This window comes from Monomorium pharaonis, chromosome 10 (genome assembly GCF_013373865.1).
Source record: "Monomorium pharaonis isolate MP-MQ-018 chromosome 10, ASM1337386v2, whole genome shotgun sequence".
Lineage (NCBI taxonomy): Eukaryota > Metazoa > Arthropoda > Insecta > Hymenoptera > Formicidae > Monomorium > Monomorium pharaonis.
Window position 1 is genome coordinate 784,756 of NC_050476.1, and position 19,736 is coordinate 804,491.

A 19,736-nucleotide genomic window follows, 5' to 3' on the forward strand; every position below is an offset into this window, starting at 1 on the left:
GTAACAAATTTCACAGGTGTAGGTGCGCAAGTATGTATTTTGTGTATATATACTTGCAACGCAAAAATTCTGAAACAATCACTTTGATTAGATTGCTGATCTTAATCGACGATCCGAAAACTGCGATTTGAAGTACGTTGAGAGTTATTCTTGTGATATTCTGTGAATTAGCAGGAGTACACACGCAAAAAATTTTTATTCTACTGCCAAGAAAACCGATTACTCAATTTATTTTTTTCCCTTATGATAAGTGACGATTATTTTCAATAAAGAATGTTTTCTTGATAATATAGTCTTCAAATGTACTTATCACTAATTTTAGAAAAACTTGTATACTTGAAAAAATTATAATTTTTCAAGGAATATTATAAAATTGAAGAAAATTTGATGAAAAATCAAAGTAATAAGTAAATCAAATTTTTATTTTAACTTAGTATTCTTAATTGAAGTATTAAATTATTATGATTTACAAGATATTTTGAATAAATTTGTTATTTCTGACGAACTTACAATAGATCTGTAGATATATAAATTTATGAATTATTTAAAATAAGTAATACTTATTTAATTCGAATACACAATCTTCTGTGTGTACACAGAAATTTATTTTGTTTCAAGTAAATTATGAGTGTATTTTAAGACTATTTATCAAAGAAATATTCTTTGCAAAGATAAAAAGTTGCTTAAAAGAATAAAACTAAAAACTGAGAAACTGCTTTTCTTAGTATGAGAATTAATTTTTATGATTTAAAACCGTATCGCGACACATTTTCGCAATATTTGGTAGCGAACGTCTTATGTTATTTAGTGGCTAAATAACGAAGTTTGGCAATGGTCCACATACTCTCTCAATCTCAGGCTCCACGACGTCGCAACTTTTTCCATATAGGGATTCTCAACATATATTAAGACAACGGAACGACTGTCAGAATCATCAAGCTTTGAAGCTTGATAATTTATATTAATAAATGCATAATTTAATTTAAAGACGAAAACAATATAGAGGATTACAAATGTAATAAGACCTGCCGCTTTTTCTTTCCTCTACACAGAAAAAAATAATATAGCCAATAACATATGTAATTGCGGGCTGTCAACTACATAAAATACTCAATACAATAATATTTACTGTTAATGCAAGTACAATGTTGATACTGCAATAGCATATATTATTGTATTAAGTATATCTGTAGTTGGCAGCCCACAACTACATATCTTATTGGATATATTACTTTTTTTTTCAGTGTATAAAAAATATTATAAAACAGTTTTAAACGCATATTCACTTCCCCATATTTATTTAATCTTTGCCACCTAATATTTTTACTTCAGATTACTTTGATTTTCTTTTATATACGCATTAATAAAGGTGGCTAGAAAGTGTAAAAGAGTTAATCAAAGAATTAAGAATTGCGTGATAACCCGGTTTATGCAATTGAATCAGGCGCAACAGCTCGTTCGTAGTATTTTTCTGCGTGCTGTAATATCGCGTTTCAAGGATTGCGACAGGCGAGACACTCACGCACAGCAGTATTGATTTCGAGACCCGCTGGCAGTGCTGCCACGATTCCGCATCTCTAGAACTAAACTGAATAAGAGATATCGCAAAAACGATGATGAACTAAAATTTATCTTGGAATGGAAAATGATTTCTTTCTCGGAACAAGAGAGAATCCTGCGCAATATCGACAATCACCTTCTTCTCTATCCGTCCTCCTATGAAACTCTTAGCTGACCATACAATTTTTTTTATGCAGTCAGTTTAACAATTCAGCTTATACGCTCGAAGAAAACTGCGAAATAAAATGTCCCAGTAAACGGACAATTAATGTTGCAGAGATTGTTGAATATTTTAAGAACTTCTGATAAAAAAGTATCTAATTGTATAATTAGTTAAAAATTATAAAATATATATTACATAAGGAAGAAAAAATATTATTATTAACATACAAAAATAAGAAAAGTTTCTAAATTATTTCGAAAATAGTAAAAACTTGTAATGCACACGAATGAATCAATATCTGAATCAATAATTTAGAACGATTATCTTAATGTTCTAAATACTTGTTCCTAATATGGCTTATAAAATAAATACAAAAAATATAATCTATTATCAAACACAAAATGTCCCTTAAAAAATTTCAAGAATACTATCAAAATATAAACTTTAATTTAGACTTGTAACAAATTAATTTTTTTATAACATTAATTTTCATAATACGTTTAAAATGTACTTATGAATATATTACAGTTTTAAAATATTTAAAGATTACAATTCCATTTTATATTATGTTTATATTATAAAAATGCATTTAAGATTAATAATAATAAATTCCCACGTAAGTGTCTGACTATACAGGGACATGTTCACGAAGGCAATGATTTTATGTACTTTAAAGTTTTTGCTGTGTGATAAAATTATTACATAATTCATTTTCTCACCATCGTAATATCGAATTTACAATTTATAGATTTTCAGTAACTTTTACTTTGTGCATTGTATTGTTAATCTGCATTAATTAATTTTTTTATCTGTCGAATAAATGATTGTTGATCAAAATCTACACATTGCTACCCGAAAAAGATCTCAAAATAATATTTCCCTTTAAAAGGGTTTAATAATTTCATTAATTATCTGATCAGTTGTAAATTGCTGCATCAGTTATTTGTATTATAATACATTCGATAATCGCAAAATTGTTTAATATGATACGACTTATTACGTCTCGTAAATGAATCACAAGAGATGTTGTTCATTCTACTAATTAAATAATTTAGAGCCCTTACAGAGTATGTGAAATTACGTTTAAAATATCCATGTAGAAATATTTATATCCTGTCTTTTACATTAACCTCATTTTATTAGTTTTATCAGGACTTTTTAGATAATTATTAAGCAATTAATGATACCCTTCTTTTATAATTATATAACGGATCGATACACCTTGGTTAAATATATAAACTTGAAATACACAAATACACTGGCTCTATTATAAGACTACTCGCTTGCTAAAACACCAAGCGAACAGGCAGGGTTGCGTCTGCAAGTATCGGAGATCGTAAAACATGTAACCGCCTTGAAGTAAGTATCTTGAAAGCTATTTTAAGTCGCCCGAAGGCTTCCAGAGGTTCTTTAATGATAAGCAATGCACTTGAGACTCGATATCGAACTTGCACGTGATGTGATGATTTTCGGGTTAGATGAATGCTTTGGATGTTTATACTTACTTCACATTGATAATGTGCAGAATCGTACGTATGTACCTCAAATATTTTTGAAAGAAAATATTATAATAATATATTCCTTCAATTGTATTATAATATAGTTACTCAGATTAAATAGGATCTAATTAATTTTATTTTTTAAAAATATATAATTAGAGGGATGTTATTATTAATTGCTTATTAATTATCCAAAAAATTCTAATCTGTTTAATAGAATTTTTACATTTTAGCTTTGTTTTACCAAAATTTTTTAAATAATTATTAAGCAATTAATAACACTCTTCTAATTATATAATAGAATAGAATTGTATTTTTAAGAATTCTATTAAACAGTATAATAATATAATTTTATTTTAATAAGAAAAATAGGATTTAAAAATTTGTTAAATTCTATTTATCAAGTTTTTAAGTGTCCTATATTTTCACATTATTTATTAATTATACCATATTAACAGTATTCATGAATTATACTATACTAAACTAATATTATCACAATTAATCGGGTCAAAGAGACCTTTCATCGAATTGAACATTAAACACACTTCGTGGAAATATTAAATATCATTTCGCAAAGTGGAGACATTAATATATAACATATCTCACAGTCAAGGACCTTACGAACTTGTATTTACCAGAATGTGTACTTACTTCGCATTTTTTGGCACCGTGCCATTAGCTGGACCGGAATACGTAGGAGTGAAGCAGAGGGGTGGGTTATTCGAATTCTGTGGAACTAAAGGCTGCCTCGCATGCGCCGGCGACGTGTGCGAGCCGTAACCATCGGAATTTAGCTGAAAACATTATAACAAAAATGAATTTAAATATTTCCAATAAAACGCCTGTCAGAATTATTATGTAGTACATTAAAATTATGTCAAATGCAATTATATCTCATGTCATTGCAAACTAATTTTATCTAATGGGTACATTAAATGTTCGAAAAGCTTGACTTTTTTTTCACCGAGATTCTTTAATCAACTAGATGTGTATTTATTGTGTTCAATATTTTTGTTAAAAAAGAACGTTTCCAAGTTTGATTAAAGAAACTCCAGTTAAATAGATATATAAATTTTAATATTCTCTTTCATTTTTTAAAATTGATACACACAATTTTATTGCGAAACTAATTACTTACCTTGACAACGGTACCAATCAAAGAATCAGGCGGCATTTCTGGGGGCTCGGGTATCGCACCTGGATTTGTATGTGCCGGATAATCGTTGTGCAGATTAGCCTCCTTAACAGGAGTACCACCGTCGAGTCGTTCCATGTCCAAGCTATCGGTTGGTGTCGGCTGGGAGAGCAAGCGCTCTTTCATCTCATGCAGATATGGACACCGTTGCATCTCTTCAGACTCTTCGTTTTTGTCTCTCTGACGATCTGATGAAAGAATAAAACTAGAATTAGAAACACGCGCGAGAAAACTAATTATCAAATACTTAGTACATTTTACGATCACAAAAGTTTGTTCATATTTTATAAGTTTATGAAAATAAGAGTCAATTAAATTCTTGTAATACTTCTTGTCTCGTTACAAAAGAGCGCGCGCGCGCGCGTGTGTGTGTGTGTGTGTTTCTTAAAGAAAATATATTAAAATTCCGAATTTTATGCCTGGCAATATAAATACTGAAATTTATAGCAGCCACGTTATTAACCGTAAAAAATTTAAACAAACATGATTTAATAAAAACACGTGTATAGCAGCACAGTTCTACAATAACAGATTCATTTATAGGAATGGAATTTTATTTCGCTGAACCTTGTTAGACATTTGTTTGATACTTTATTCAAGCGTACGTGCGATTCTTCTGAGTTTCTAGCTTTCAATTCTCGGAAGAAACAAAATTCTCGAAAAGCTGTTCTGATTTACGAATGCTCTCAATCTCACAGAGGATTAAAATGCCGAGAGTTAGAACTTTTAATTCTTGAAAACAAATGGTAATCTCTTTCCAAGTGCTTAAATTTACATTGAATTTGTTTTAAAGCTTGATACAAACGTATTAAGTTTTATAAAGTTTAAAGGTGTTATTTTTGTTTGCATGTTTTTAATTGCCTCATAGTAGACTTTAATGTAATTGAATCTACTGAACAGTGATACAATCGCGTGAAACATGAAACACTTGTGGTATAACGTTGTTACCGATAATCGTTACAGGTGGGACAAATAAGTCTTTTACAACGAATGACATTTGTCCTTTAATCAAGATGTTCATCTTTTATTTCTGTAATGTTATTATTATCGAGTGCCTTGTGACGCTTTTCCTTCATTAATATGGATCTCACAGTTGTAAACGTGAAATACATTATTTGAACGATTTCAAGTCTGCGCATCATCTCATTTATTTATTTCGCCAAATTCGTTTAACTGAACTTACTTGAAGCCACAGTACCCATGGTGCACACTCTAATGCACGTATTTAATAAACAAACACTGAAAAGAAGAATCCAAAAGGGGGAACTCGCTTTCGCGCGAGAACTCAATGAAAAAGAGTGCGAATTGAGCAGGAGCCAGCAGCGATAGTGCAAACGCGATCGGATTGGTACTGTCTCACAAGGAAGCTCCATTGCCGTTAACCCGCTCTTCTTGGCTCTCTCTCCATAGTAGAGATCGCCAAACATGAAGCTGCGATTGGTGCGCTAGCGTGTTCGCCTCGGTCACGTGCATACATCTTTTCACGTGGATGCTCTTCGAGGAACTCGATGAACAAGACAGAAAACAAACAGGTACCTCGAAGAGATATGTTTAAAGAGGTGTCACGAAGTAACACGATCGTGGATTGTTTCTTAAAATCGAAATGACTAACCCGCGTAGGATTATTTGGATTTAGCGAATCTGTGGACGTAAGTACAACATACCGCGGATACTTTCACATACATTACATGCATACTCATAAACACACTTTTCTGAGAGCGAAATTGCAATAAATAAAAAAGAAAAGTAGAAATAAAATATTTGATTTAATAACGTTAAAACACAATATATTAAATTAAGTTTTTATAGAAGATTTTATAAGAACTTAATTTAAGAAAGAGAATAATAAAAGAAATATAAATATGAAAATAAGAACCAGATTCTTCCAAAGTATGTATACACATGGAACAAAATAACAAAAACTAAAAAAGATGATTTTTACATAAACCTTTTAAGAATATATGTATTACATCTTAAAATATTACCAAAATTAAAAAATTTCATTAATAATATTATTATTACGTTTTATAGTATTTGTACAAAATTTGAACTTAATTTTAAATAATCTATTTTTTTAATGTAATCTGAATTCTCAATTCATTGATGTAAGTTTCATTGAATTAAGAATTTATTTAGATTTTATAAAATTATCTTTGTGCTGAATGTATGCGTCGATTTCGTGATAGAATTAACCTGCTTTTTTAAATTAATTTATTTAAATTGTACAAGTTCGTATATTTGTTAACACATGAAGAAAACGCATCACTTTGTTGCGGTACAGCACTGGAAGGGCGGTGGGAGTTTGGGAACGGTTACTGACCTATCTCCTCTCATAGTTACAGTCTATCTTTGTGAGAACAAGGCAAAATAGCGGCGTAAAATAGCGTTGTAGTGATATCAAGCCACGATATTTTGCGATACAAATCACACGGGAGAAGGAATTTTAACTTTATCGGTTATCTCTAATAAAAAAAAATTAAATATATCAGCCGTATATTTATAGACAAGCAGATAATCTTTTTATATATTTTACGAGATAAATTTACATCATAAAATTTATAACATTTATAGAATTGGTATCAATGTCAAAATTTTACCTCATGTCGCATTCGAATAATTACGTTGCCAGATATCAATAATTAACTCCCGTCAGTTACAAGCCAGACTTTATGTTACGTCTGGTCCAAATGACAGCAATTTGTATAATTGACGACACGTGCAAAACAAGTCCAAGGATCGAGAATTCGAGTTGCCGCGATAACTGACCTAACCGAACGCACATTCAGATGACGTCGCGACGTCGTGATGTCTACTGCAAGCTTATTCCGTCGTGCAAGCTCTTTTCTCCCTCTCTTCCTATTTTCACCCATTGTCACAACTACATATACACGTATATTTAGAAATCCGCGGTTCGCCGAGAACGGCAGCTTTAATTACGAATATTCGCTCGGTCCTCGGTCGTCTTCGTCCTTCGTTCTCTCTCTGGATCTCTTCGTTCTCTTTGCACATACTCATGAAGGTACGCACGTGCACGCCGACGGGCGAAATTATTTCTGCCGTCCGTTCGCACTCTGCCTTGCCACGACGAGGTTTCCAGGCGACGACGTTCGCGCGAGAGGACCGATTTCGGAAACCTTGCACTGTCAGCGAGCGACGAACGATGTGGTTGAATAATCACAGAAATATGAAGGCTAATAAATTCAAAAATGCCTAGAGGGCAATTCGCAAATTGCTACTGATTCAATAGAACGCACAGAAAAAATTTAGTATCAAATTAGTAATTACATTATTTTACATTATAAACAAAAATGTAAAATTTTTAAAGAGAATTAATAATTTTAAACTTCAGTAAAATATTATCTTCTTATATTATATTTCAATATTATATTCTAAAAAGTTACCTAAAGAGCATAATATGATTTTTTTATAATAATAGTATTTAAAAGTGTTAATTCTTAGTTTAAAGGTAAGATTGTTATTTCCTACTCAAATTTTCCTCATAACTCGTGAAATTATAATTGAATTTAAAATATATTATTTCTTGATAAAGAGTTATAAAAAATTTTTTCATGTAAGCAAGTTATGTTTTTTTTTTTTTTTTAAATAAATAAATAAATAGATGGTGAGATAATTTCGAAGCGGCTATTCACGAATAAAAATGTTTCAAGTGTAAAAATCAACGATCAAAATTAGTGCTTTTATTTTTATTTTTATTTATATAAGTTTTAGATACATTTAGATGCCAAATGACAAATTAAAAAAAATTTTTGCTAGACATGCATATGCTTTTTTTTCTGAACACGACTGCTTTTTGATTTGATGAATTCCATAGCTCGCGCAGTTCGCTCGCCGTGATTTAATTGAATTATCCTATTTGAATTTTTTGACGTCTTGTCGCACGTAGTTATAATTGACTGAAATCAGACTAGGTAAAAGCCTTTCTATTGACACAGCACGGAGGAAGGCTTTTTGATCGATCGTTCAAAGCGACACGCGAAAATGAAGGGCGTCCTTTCAAAGAATTTTCAATTCCAGCAATTCTTTTAAAAGGATTTTTATTTTATATAATATACTAAAACGCGAAATTTCTCACAAAGTATGGAGCATAACGGTGTTGCATTTTAAAATAGAATTGTACCATAAATTTCAAAATTACGTCACATAAATTACTTATATATTGCTTACGTTATGTTTATACAAATCTTTTTTTATGACAATGCGAGCAATGTAAATTATTATAAAATCGATAACGTAATGTAGAGAAAGATAATCAAATTATAAGATTGTTATTAAGTCAATATATATTTCACTTTAATATGTTGGTAAAATTAAAAAATATAATTTTAATTTTTTTGTGATAAAATTCTAATTTTCTATCATGAATTTTTGATCGATTATTGTTTACATAAACGACATTTAAAAGTTAACATTATACACACGCAATGTAGATCACATATTACGTTTAAACACCCAACCTTGTTACAAAATTCGCATTGCCATTGTATAACTCGAGTCAATAAAATCTTCACTTTATTTCTGTATCAACGTTTGATAAAGTCGAAACCACATAGAAGTTTCCGCTGGAGACTAAATCTACACAGAGAGCGACCTGTATTTCACACAAAGGAAGCAGCGAAGAATGTCGAGAGAGTTCGGAAATAAGGTTCCGAGCTTGAAAGCTCCTGATATCAAGACGTCGAGCGTTTGAGCTGATACGTACTGCACCGAATCTGATCTTGCAGCTTTGTAACGAAGTAATAAGTTCCAAAGTCTAACAAGTTTCCGCCAGCTGATTATTTTATCGTTGTACCGCGGCGCAAGAGACGATTGTTAATAGGTTCCAATTCTTCCAATCTTCCAAAGATCTTTTCGCTTCGCCAGGGGTTAAAACAAAATCACTCAGTAGTCACAGCTATAACTTTCAGCCAGTAGTTCGACTACTAGTTGATGCGACTCGCGCGAACTGAAAGTTGGTATTTTGCGAATTGTAACGCGCACAAGTTACTTCGGCGGATGCATCGCTTATCGAGGAGAATGAACAATGAAACTCACGAGAACAACGCAAACGCGAATGCTGTGCTCGAAAACAAAAAATGGAAATCGACTGATACGAATACTTGGACAGGCAGAGCTTCCAGTTGAATATGAGAACATATGTATATCGAACGCCGAAAGTACATTAATTTTAATAATCGAATTATTTCCAACATTGAAATCGCATGGAAAACGTATTGAATTAATGTACTGAAGCATATTGACAAGCCTGACGTTTCAGCTCTCAGCCGAATATAATTCACTGAATTATTAATGTGTTTCGATTGAAGAAAATAGCTTCGAGTCATGGTCGCTATTTCATTATTAGCATAAGTATATTATTAGTTTAGCACACGCCCTTGTCCAGACACATCATATGGAGAAAAAAAATTGCCAAAAATAATTTTTACATTATTTAAAGATCGACGTGGTGGTGCATCGATTGAATTAGAATTATGGCAGTGGCAAAAGTCGATGGTCAGTGCAGGTTTAAGTAACGTTGCAGCGCCTTCATCCTACCGTCATCACACTCATCCCAGTCTCGGTTTCATCACAGATGAACTACATCTCACTACATCAGCGAATTCCACCACCGGTGCATTTGAACGGTGGACACGCGGAGTAACTCGCGATGGCGATCGTGCGATTCTCTCGCACGGGGGATGAGAGACAATCGAATCGCACACACATGTACAAAGGTCGCGGGGGCGAGGAGGTTATTGCTTTCGCCGGGGTAAACCGCGCGCGCGAGCGCGTCACAACAAACGGAAGCCGGAAGTAGCCGCGGATCGATTCTCGCAGCCCCCGCGTTCGCGGTCGTGGACCTCGAAAAAGCCGGCAGCTCGTCGAAGGCGCTGCCGCGGCACGGCACGGCACCCGACGCGAAACACAGGCCAGACTGCGTGGCGACCACCTGTGAGCTTTCGTATCGGCGCCGGCGTCGCGACGCCCACATAGGTACTATCCATCGACCGATCCCCTCTGTATACCCTTCTCTCGTGAGAATCCGCGTTCCCAGCGTCGAGTTGGTCAATGACGCTCGTTCTTTGATACCGTCGGTAATTTCCCAACTTGCTGGCAGTGTTATCCACCTAATGTGATAATAATACGAAATTCTTTTCCATTTCTCAATTTTATTCCAATTTCAATCCTCGCGTAGGAGATCAAAACGCAAATTGCAAATTTACTAATTAAATTCATTGTGCAAAGTTTTTATTTTATTAACTTTAAGGGCCAGTTGTTCCAACATCTTGGTAAACTTATCTACCAGATAAGCATGTGTCTATCTTCATTTCTTTTCTTAAATAAATAAAGACAAACATATATTTACCTGATAGGTAAGTTTACCAAGAAGTTGCAACCAAGAAGATCTTAAGACCTATTTCAGTTTATAATTACCTTTAAAGAAAAAAGTCACGTGCACAGTGCTTTGATTTTCGTTTTGACACACTAAAGAAAGAGTTTAGTGACAAATATTAAATGCTGAGTAAAATAATGCCAATTAAATATAAATTTAATATGACAAAAAATAGTTTTATTTTTCTAAATACTTAGTAAGTATTATCCAATGGTTAGTTATATTATTATTTGGTAATTTGGTTTATTAAATATTTAGAAAATTAAAATTATTTGTTATGTGTAATATAATATATTAACTAAATATTTAATTGCCATTAATTTACTTAATATTTAGCAGCTATTGTAAAACCTTTTTTTTCATTGCACGTATACCGTCTTTCAGTCATGTTAAAAAGTTATTTTGTGCTATATTTTGCGCATCATTAAAATTTTGCGTAAATATGTTACATCGAAGAGAACCGACTATTGGAATATTGGAATAAAACAAAGACGATCCCTTTTATGCATGAGGATACATACAGGCAGACAAAGCGTTTCCGTGCAACGCGATTCTATGAAGATCGACATTACCTCGATTACAGCTGTGCTACATAGTAATCACTATAATTAAGGTAATTACAATACTGCCCTTCCGCCTCTGACTTTGCTATCTCGGAAATTTGTACCGGAGTTGCTCATTCAACACAGGACATGTTTTACAATATTTTTCCAATAACTCTCTACGATTCTTTATAAATTTATTTAAAAACTAATTTTTTTATTATTTATTGAAGACTAACCGAACTAAATAAAAATGAAAAAAATCATTTTTTACCAAATTTATTTAATAAGAAATTACAATATTATAAAATTGGGAAACATTTCACATTCTAATAATGACGTTATATTGGACATTATATTGTTGGATAAAATAATTTATCTTATTAGGTAGGTGACAAAACTTTTAGACTACGGAGATTATCATTAAAACGATATGATTGCTGCACTTTTCACTGAACAATTACTAGTAAAAAAATTATTTAAGAAAAACATTAAAATATAAAACTTTAAAATAATAAATTGCAAATTAATTGACATTTTTTAGATCTAATTTTTAAACAGATTTGATTAAAATGTTATTTTTATGTAAATATTAAATTTTTTAATTTCTAATAACTTTTAAAAGTTTAATTATGAGTTTGTTATAAAATTATTTTAAAATTAAAGTACTTTTTCGTATATGTATTCTTTTTCTTTTAAAATAAAAACTTGTACATTATTTAGTAGTAGTTCATATCTAAATGTTTCATCATTAACTAACCGATCATTTATTAGTATATATGCTTTGCATATTTTTACCTTTTTTAATTAAAATTATTTTTTAAGTAATAATATTTAAAAAATAAATGTAGAGTTATTAGTTATTCAATGGTTATTTTTTCTTTTTATACATACATAATAATTCAGAATTTCTTATTTGTTAATTAATTAATACAGCGATTCTATAGAAAAAGAAGTCAATAAGGATTTATTATATTTTCTGTTAGTTTCTTACCTCCATTGTGAACCACATATATTTCCGTGAAAAAGCTCTCAAAATCCGCAACGTACTGACAACGTGCCAAAAAAGTAACTAACCGAAACACAGTTACAACAACCCGATTACAATCACGGACAATATTTTTGCTACAATATAATATTTTACATATAATATATTATAGGCTACGTAAAATATTTCTTCACTTTAATACAAGCACTCCGATATTAAATTCATTCGTGATAATTCGCTATTTGCAATTTATTTGAAACTTGATGTGTTTTTAATCAAATGTCACACACGCGGGAAGATTTTCCATCGAAAATTAATCTGACATTGTCATCTCATCGAACGGGACATTTGTTTATAACGATTGGGAACCGGTGTCGGAGCACTCGCGTCGCGCTTCGCGTCTCCCGTGCGAATAATCATGATTCCACGATAGTTGCGCGATATATCCCATCGGAATCCTTTCTCTTTCCGAATCATGGTCGGCAGTGGATACTCTCGAGTAGTTTGATAATGTATGCTCGAAAGCGTTACGTGCCAAGCTTATTTCTGTTTTTGGTATCAAAGTGAGATGCGATTGACATATCAACTCGCGCGAAAACGATGCAAATTAATTTTTCAAATATTTTTTGCAATATCAATTTTGTTTATTGAAAAATAATTTTCCCTCGTGGTTTTTCATAAAGTGTCTTTTCGCCGAGATATTCGTCTTGTCCATCGCACCCCTTTGAAGTTTAACACAACCAATCTCTCTTTCTGTCTAGCACATCGAAAACGAAGACAGATTACCGCGGACACTGTAAGGGCAGCAAAATACATGCAAAGAGTTTGCCTCGAGTTCCATACATACCCTGCCGCCCATTGCAACTTCAAAGAAGTCCATAACTAATAATAGACGCGTTCTTACTTTTCATCTATCGCGATTTCTCTCGTGTTCCTCGGCAGCATCCTTGTTTTAAATACACGCTAAGGAATATATTTCGTCAAGACGCTTGTCTGGCAATTTTTCAATCGAACCACGTTTTGCATATTTATTTTCTGCACATTTGATGTTATTTAATCGTGTTTTAAAGAATACACCGATGATGAAGTGACTCAAGATAATAAAAGTAATAAAAAATATAATATAATATAAAATAATAAAATAAAATAAAATATAAAATAATAGAAATAGATAAAGTTATATTTGATAAGATTAAGAGTGCCTCTCTTTTTTTCGCAGTTGCGAATTTAATGTTATGTGTCTGATGAACGTAGTACACGCATGCACCATGTGCGCGTGTACGGACCCAAACGCCATCCTCTCGTTTTTACTCGCCGGTCCTTGACTCGATTTTTGGGTCGTTGCAATATAAATACAGGCTGGTCGATAAGTTCAAGGTTCGCGGCACGGTCGAACTGAAGCCTCCGCACATTTATCAGCTCGTTAACCGCTCCCCTTTCACATATAGTTTGAAACACGCCGCGCACATTTTTCTCGTTTACGCAAGATTAATTAGCGCGGTCGAGCGCGAGAGCCATTTTTCAAAACGTACGCCATGATGAAAAATTCATAATTTGTATGGAAAATTAGGCGCGACAAATTTTACGGTAACATTGAAGAGCTCTAGAAATTAATACCCAAAATATGTATTAGATGTATGTATTATAATTATATTTATTTACAGAATGCTCCATATTAATTGATTAATACAAGCTAATATCTCAACAAATTGCATAATTGTTTTGAAATGTAATTATATATTTTTATTACACCAATTAAGTTATCATATTATTTTGCATAAAAATAATAAGGTACAATATTATCAGTAGTTTATAAGATATATATTATATTCGAGGTCAAAATGTGTTAATAAGAGGTGAGGTATAAAATAGCTCATGCATTATTGATTTTTCGATAATTCTATTTTAATATATTTACTATATAATATTATATATTTATATTTATTAATTATTAATATTTTTTATACTTATCTATATTTAACATATTTATCATTTATCATTTAATATCCATGTAGATTTACATCTAATACATATTTTGAATTTTATTTTTGCGGTTTTATATTTTACTGCCTATTCGCTTCGTATATCACGATGAGTTTTCTGAAGCCTCTAGGCTACATTGTGAATGCATTCCATTCTGTAAGAAGCTATTTCACGCGTTTGCTACACGCAACCAATTTAAAAATCGATATACCTGGCGTGGAATTGTTTTGCTAGAAAGTCATTGACCGAGAAAGCAGCATAGAAAGTAGCATTAGTTTGATCAGGAGGTACATCACGTATTTCACGATTAGCAATGATCATTTGCGAAAGCACGTAACAATTGCAAATACGCACGCGTAAACAATCTCGTCGGTATAATTAATCATTAGAGATCGTTTTAGATTGCAATGTTCATGTAATCCAAATCGTGTGTCAAATTGTGTTTCTGCGTGCAGTTTTCGCGTCAAGATACATGACAAATGGAGTTGTAAATTATATTAAAGGTTTAGGAGCATCTGCTGTTGTCTTTCAATATTCATCACGCTCGAAGAACTTTATACCGACGCGTACACCAAGCGATTCCTATAATACTAAATCAATGTTCCGATATAACGACTATGTAATTTCCATCGCGAAATAAAAATCCAATTTTGTACGTAACATACCATATTCGTATATTTCACTCGCGACATTCCGGACCGATTGTTCGTTCTAATTATAAATCCCGCCGTTACCCGCGGCGGCTTTGATAATTTGCGAGAAAACAAATTAGCAAAACTTTGCGGAAGTCAGCGTGCACGTGACACACGAGCGTCGTTTTTGCACCGCGATCGTCGCGCGCGCAACACGTAATTCTGATGCACGAGAGATGCATCCGAGACGCACAAAGACACCCGGCTAAAAGTCACTCCGTGAAAAAATCCCACATGACAGATATACTCACGCGTTCATTAAACGATGGGGGATGAAGCTTTACGCCATGGACACAGGCCCGTGACTCTCCGGAGTTGTCCGGACGATTTCTCGCTGGAGGGGTGCTTCCCCCTCGCAGGTGCTCCGGATTATTATTGTTGACCGTCGACTTGACGAGAGATGAGCGAAACCTCACTTGGACTGGTGCGGGGATTATAGCTTGACGTCGGTCGCGCTTAGCGTTCGAGGCAACGTGCTGGTCGGCGCTGGGCGGATGTAAACAAGGCGAAACCCCCGAGCTTGCGCCCTGCCCGGAAGCCGCCGCCGCTCTTTCCGTCCCTTCCGGCGGACGACTTCTTCGTCTCTTCCTCTTCTATCACCACTACTACGTTTCTCGCGTTGCGCTCTCTATATTGCGTGGCTCTGACGCCAGCTCGCGTGTGCGTGCACGATCCCCCGGCGAGTCTGCGGTGCCGGCCGGCTGATTCCGTCTCACTCTCGGTACGTCTGCGACGCTGCGCGGCCGCCCATGGCGGTGTAATGGCGACGCTCAGTTGGTTATGGGGGTCGCCGCGTGCGCGAAGCCACCCCCATACAACGTGGAAAGGCGATCAATACCCAACTCCCGCGATTCCCGCTTTTCCACCCCGTGGACGTTCCTCTGTCCCCCTTCGACAGGCGTACTGTTGCGCCTATATATGTATATTGATGTCGGCGGTAGGCCTAGCGCGGCCGTAGGGGTAGTAGCGATGACGATGCTCGGCCGTTGCGTCTAAACTGCCTCGTGGAGCGAGCCCCGCTTTGCGCGCCGGCTGGACGACGTGCAGGGAGGACGGAGGTTTCAGGGTTATTACAGGTGGAATGGTAGGGTTAACACGACCGCGCCGAAGAGACGAACCGCGCGCGTGGCGGTTCTTTGTCCTCTTGTTTTCTTTGCCGGCGTGAAGCTTCACGCTTGGAGAAGAAAAAAAAACATCAACCGATCGAAGTGTAGCTGACAAAAAATCGACAGTTTCAGCATCAAAGTCCTTTTATTGCATTCTTCATTCACGTTACATATAACTTTATACAAATAACAAAGTCACATAAAAATACAAAAAAAGAAATGATAAAGAGTTTCACGCAGATAACAATAAGGGTGATATTATTATAGGGTTTAATTGATTGTAGTAGAACGCGTCTGAGGCGTTGTTGCCATTGTCACCTTTCTGTCCAAACTTCTCGATATTTTTACTTCATTGACGAACCCAAGCCAATCTGGAGGCAGTCTGGCGAGTCTATTGATTTTATACATTACGACTTAAACGGCTCCATGTTACGATGGATACGGGGGTTGTATCGCCGGGTTTGACTAAAATGCACCCTCTTTCGAGTGCCCGGAACCCGGCAACACCGACGAGGGGTGAATTTAGCCCGTAATTACGGATACTTCCCCTCCACGAGCGATCATCCGCCATCCAGATTGCGGGATGAAAACGAAATAGTGATGCTTCACAATGCATATGATAGCGAATGCTGTTATTTCTTCGATTCTCAGTTTTCACGAAAAACATGGATATTTGTGTGCCGTTCATTTGCTTTTGCTTTGCGGCAGTTCCATCGAGAGGATCGCGGTGATGTTATAACGAGGTTAATTTGCAAGCGAAAGTAGGGTAAACTTTTTACGCGGTATCTGGAATCGACTGACAGGCGCTATTTTTATTGTTACGGAACATTATAATTAACGTCGAGCGTTGTATGATCGTCGTAATCACGTTTTATTGGTTACTTAGAGACTTGCCAGATAGAAAATTTAAATATACTAACCGTTTATATAATCACGACATATAGAAAACAATTATTGATGAAAAGTGTAGAAATACACTCACTGGAAAAAAATATGGCACATATAAAAAATCTATTAAATATAATTTATGTCTATTGGAAAATAAACGAATCAAATTTCTTTCAGAGCTTATCAAGTGACCATAATTTTCTTTCTGTTATAATATATCAGACTTCTACTAAATGTATCAAATGTTTTATAATAAATGTAAAGAATTTTTTGTTAAAATTTACTTTTCAAATTATACTAGTGAGACAATATATTCTTTGAAAAATTTTACTATAATTTTAGTAAAATTTAATCAATTATTTTATTATAGAATAGTTTGGTCAAATTTTAGTAAAATTTACCAAAGAAAAACTTTATTAAATGTTACACTTAAACTACTAAATCTTATTAAAAATAAAAATATTAAAATTTTTCCAAGTTTATATTGTCTTATAAACCTGCTCTGGTAGATTCGACTTCATGGTATCTTTTCCAGCTCTCGTGAAGAATCTATAGGATCAATGAGATTTCAATTAATACTCTAGCAAAAGTAATACTCGCGCATTGTATATTTTTCTTGAAAAATTATACTATCGTGATTTTAATGAATTAAATTTTAAGAGAAAATTCTTTCCATGACTAAATTTATTTAATTAAGTTATTATATTAATATGTTAAAAAATGTTAATTTATATAATTTTACAGATTTAATCATGAAATATTAACTAGATCTTTTAATCAAATTTATCAAACGTTTTAATTATGAATTATTGAATTTAATCATGAGCTCTAGAAATTTTATTTAATTTCAATAAAAAACAATCTTTTATACTTTCTTGTTGATATATTTAAAACATTTTTCTCAATGCTGTAATTGCGATATGTCTATCTATCTTATTATTTCTTATTAATCAAAGTAAGTCGTTTACTTTTATTTTCTCTCTCTTATCACGAAGCTATTATAAATAATATGTGTATGCAACAATATATGACATTTCTTTATATATCATTAGATGCATCTAAACATCTTTGTGCTTCCGTAAGAACAATCGCGTATTTGCTTTGTACATTTTCTATGCAAAAGGCGATCGGTGGATCGCGGACGACGCCTAGCCTTCGGAAATCGAAAGCCGGGAACACACCTACGCGCGAACAACAGCAACCTGCAACCGGCAAACATTAGGCATTAAATCGAATGTACAAGGGTCGTATCGTTCGCACGCTCTCTTATGCAACGATCCTCTCACACACCACAATGAAAACGCGTTCGTCGTACATATCTGTATGTACATCCTGCTCTGGTAGATTCGACTTCATGGTATCTTTCCCAGCTCTCGTGAAGAATCTATAGGATCAATGAGATTTCAATTAATACTCTAGCAAAAGTAATACTCGCGCATTGTATATTTTTCTTGAAAAATTATACAAATGATTATACAAAATATGATTTGTAAAAATAATTGAAACTGAGCATTAAAAAAACAATACAGTTTAAAATGGATATTTGAAAAAAATTATGTTTCTATCGCTCATGATATATATAATCCATTTATCAATTTAACTAATTATGTCTTCAAAGTACTCAAGGGGACGTTTCTATCACATCAACAACATGTCTAATATATGAAACAGTTGACTTCTTTAGGTGTACATGTTTTCAAATATTAAAACAAAATTAATTTAGGTAACTCAGTAGCATTATGCAATGAAATAGAAAAAAGTCACCAATCTATATAAATAAAAATGTAAATGTTTGTTCGTCATCTAAGATCTCCGTAAGTTTTTCACCGATTGCTTTGAAATTTTGACACAATGTTGCATTCGTAACCGTGAGTATTGTTAAGGGATTTGATTTGGATATACTTGGTGTTTCAAAAATGATGGCCATAATTTAATTTGAAACAATATCTTTTAAATGATATTTTTTTGTAATTTTGACACAACGTTGTATTGAATTTAGTTAGAAGTACGTGAATAAAAGAATATTAGATTTATTAAAGATAGATAAATGCTTATTCAAAAATAAAATAAAAAGAGCAACAGTAAAGCAAGGCTCTTGAAAGTTAAACAACGAAAGCAAAGAAAATTTGAAAAAAACGTAGCATAAGAATAGAGAGTCACAGCAACGCGTGGCAGGTCATAGCTAATATTATAATAAATGTATTATAATGTAATATTATTAATAAAATACTCAATATTGTTTATTAATTATGCAATTTACAAGAAAAAACCGCGCAAATTTTATTCTTGCTTTTAAGGAATTTGTTTCCAGTAATTTTATACAGAAAAATATATAAGTACGTGAACTATTGGTTTTTTTAATTATTTTTTTAATTATTTAAGCAAATTATGTTTTTATTAGTGTTAATATAGTGTAATTTTTAATTTCCGAAAAATAGAGGGATACCTCTTTCAAAAATTAATGCTAGTATTGCCAAATTTCTTTTATATTAATAATTTATAATATGTGCTTCAGATAGTGCGTTATTATTTTAATACTATAATTAATACTAATTGTTTATTACTAGTTATTAATCTTAAAAGTAATATGTGATAATATTTGTAAATCAATTAAAAATGCATATACATATAAAAATATATATATAAATATATAAAATTTTAAACACACTTTTATATGTTTAATCTAACGTTATAAATTATAAAGTTATGTGTTAACAGAATGATAAAAA

General features: G+C 33.0%; 1 protein-coding gene across 4 annotated transcripts in view; it reads right to left on the reverse strand.

Moving 5' to 3' along the window:
* Positions 1–16,017, reverse strand: part of LOC105834854 (proton channel OtopLc) — a 34,418-nt gene extending 18,401 nt beyond the window's left edge. Inside the window, exons 1-3 of one of the 4 annotated variants that reach the window (XM_012677652.3) lie at positions 15,265–16,017; positions 4,361–4,605; positions 3,874–4,016 (exon numbers count right to left, since the gene is read on the reverse strand). In XM_012677652.3, coding sequence (XP_012533106.1) covers positions 3,874–4,016; positions 4,361–4,570 — 353 coding nt within the window. In that variant the 5' untranslated portion in view covers positions 4,571–4,605; positions 15,265–16,017. Of the gene's footprint in view, positions 1–3,873; positions 4,017–4,360; positions 4,606–7,014; positions 7,178–9,861; positions 10,193–15,264 lie in introns of those variants that run through there. The other 3 variants (XM_028194026.2, XM_012677653.3, XM_028194025.2) reach the window with 3 other exon arrangements.
* Between the last annotated feature and the right edge of the window lie 3,719 nt (positions 16,018–19,736).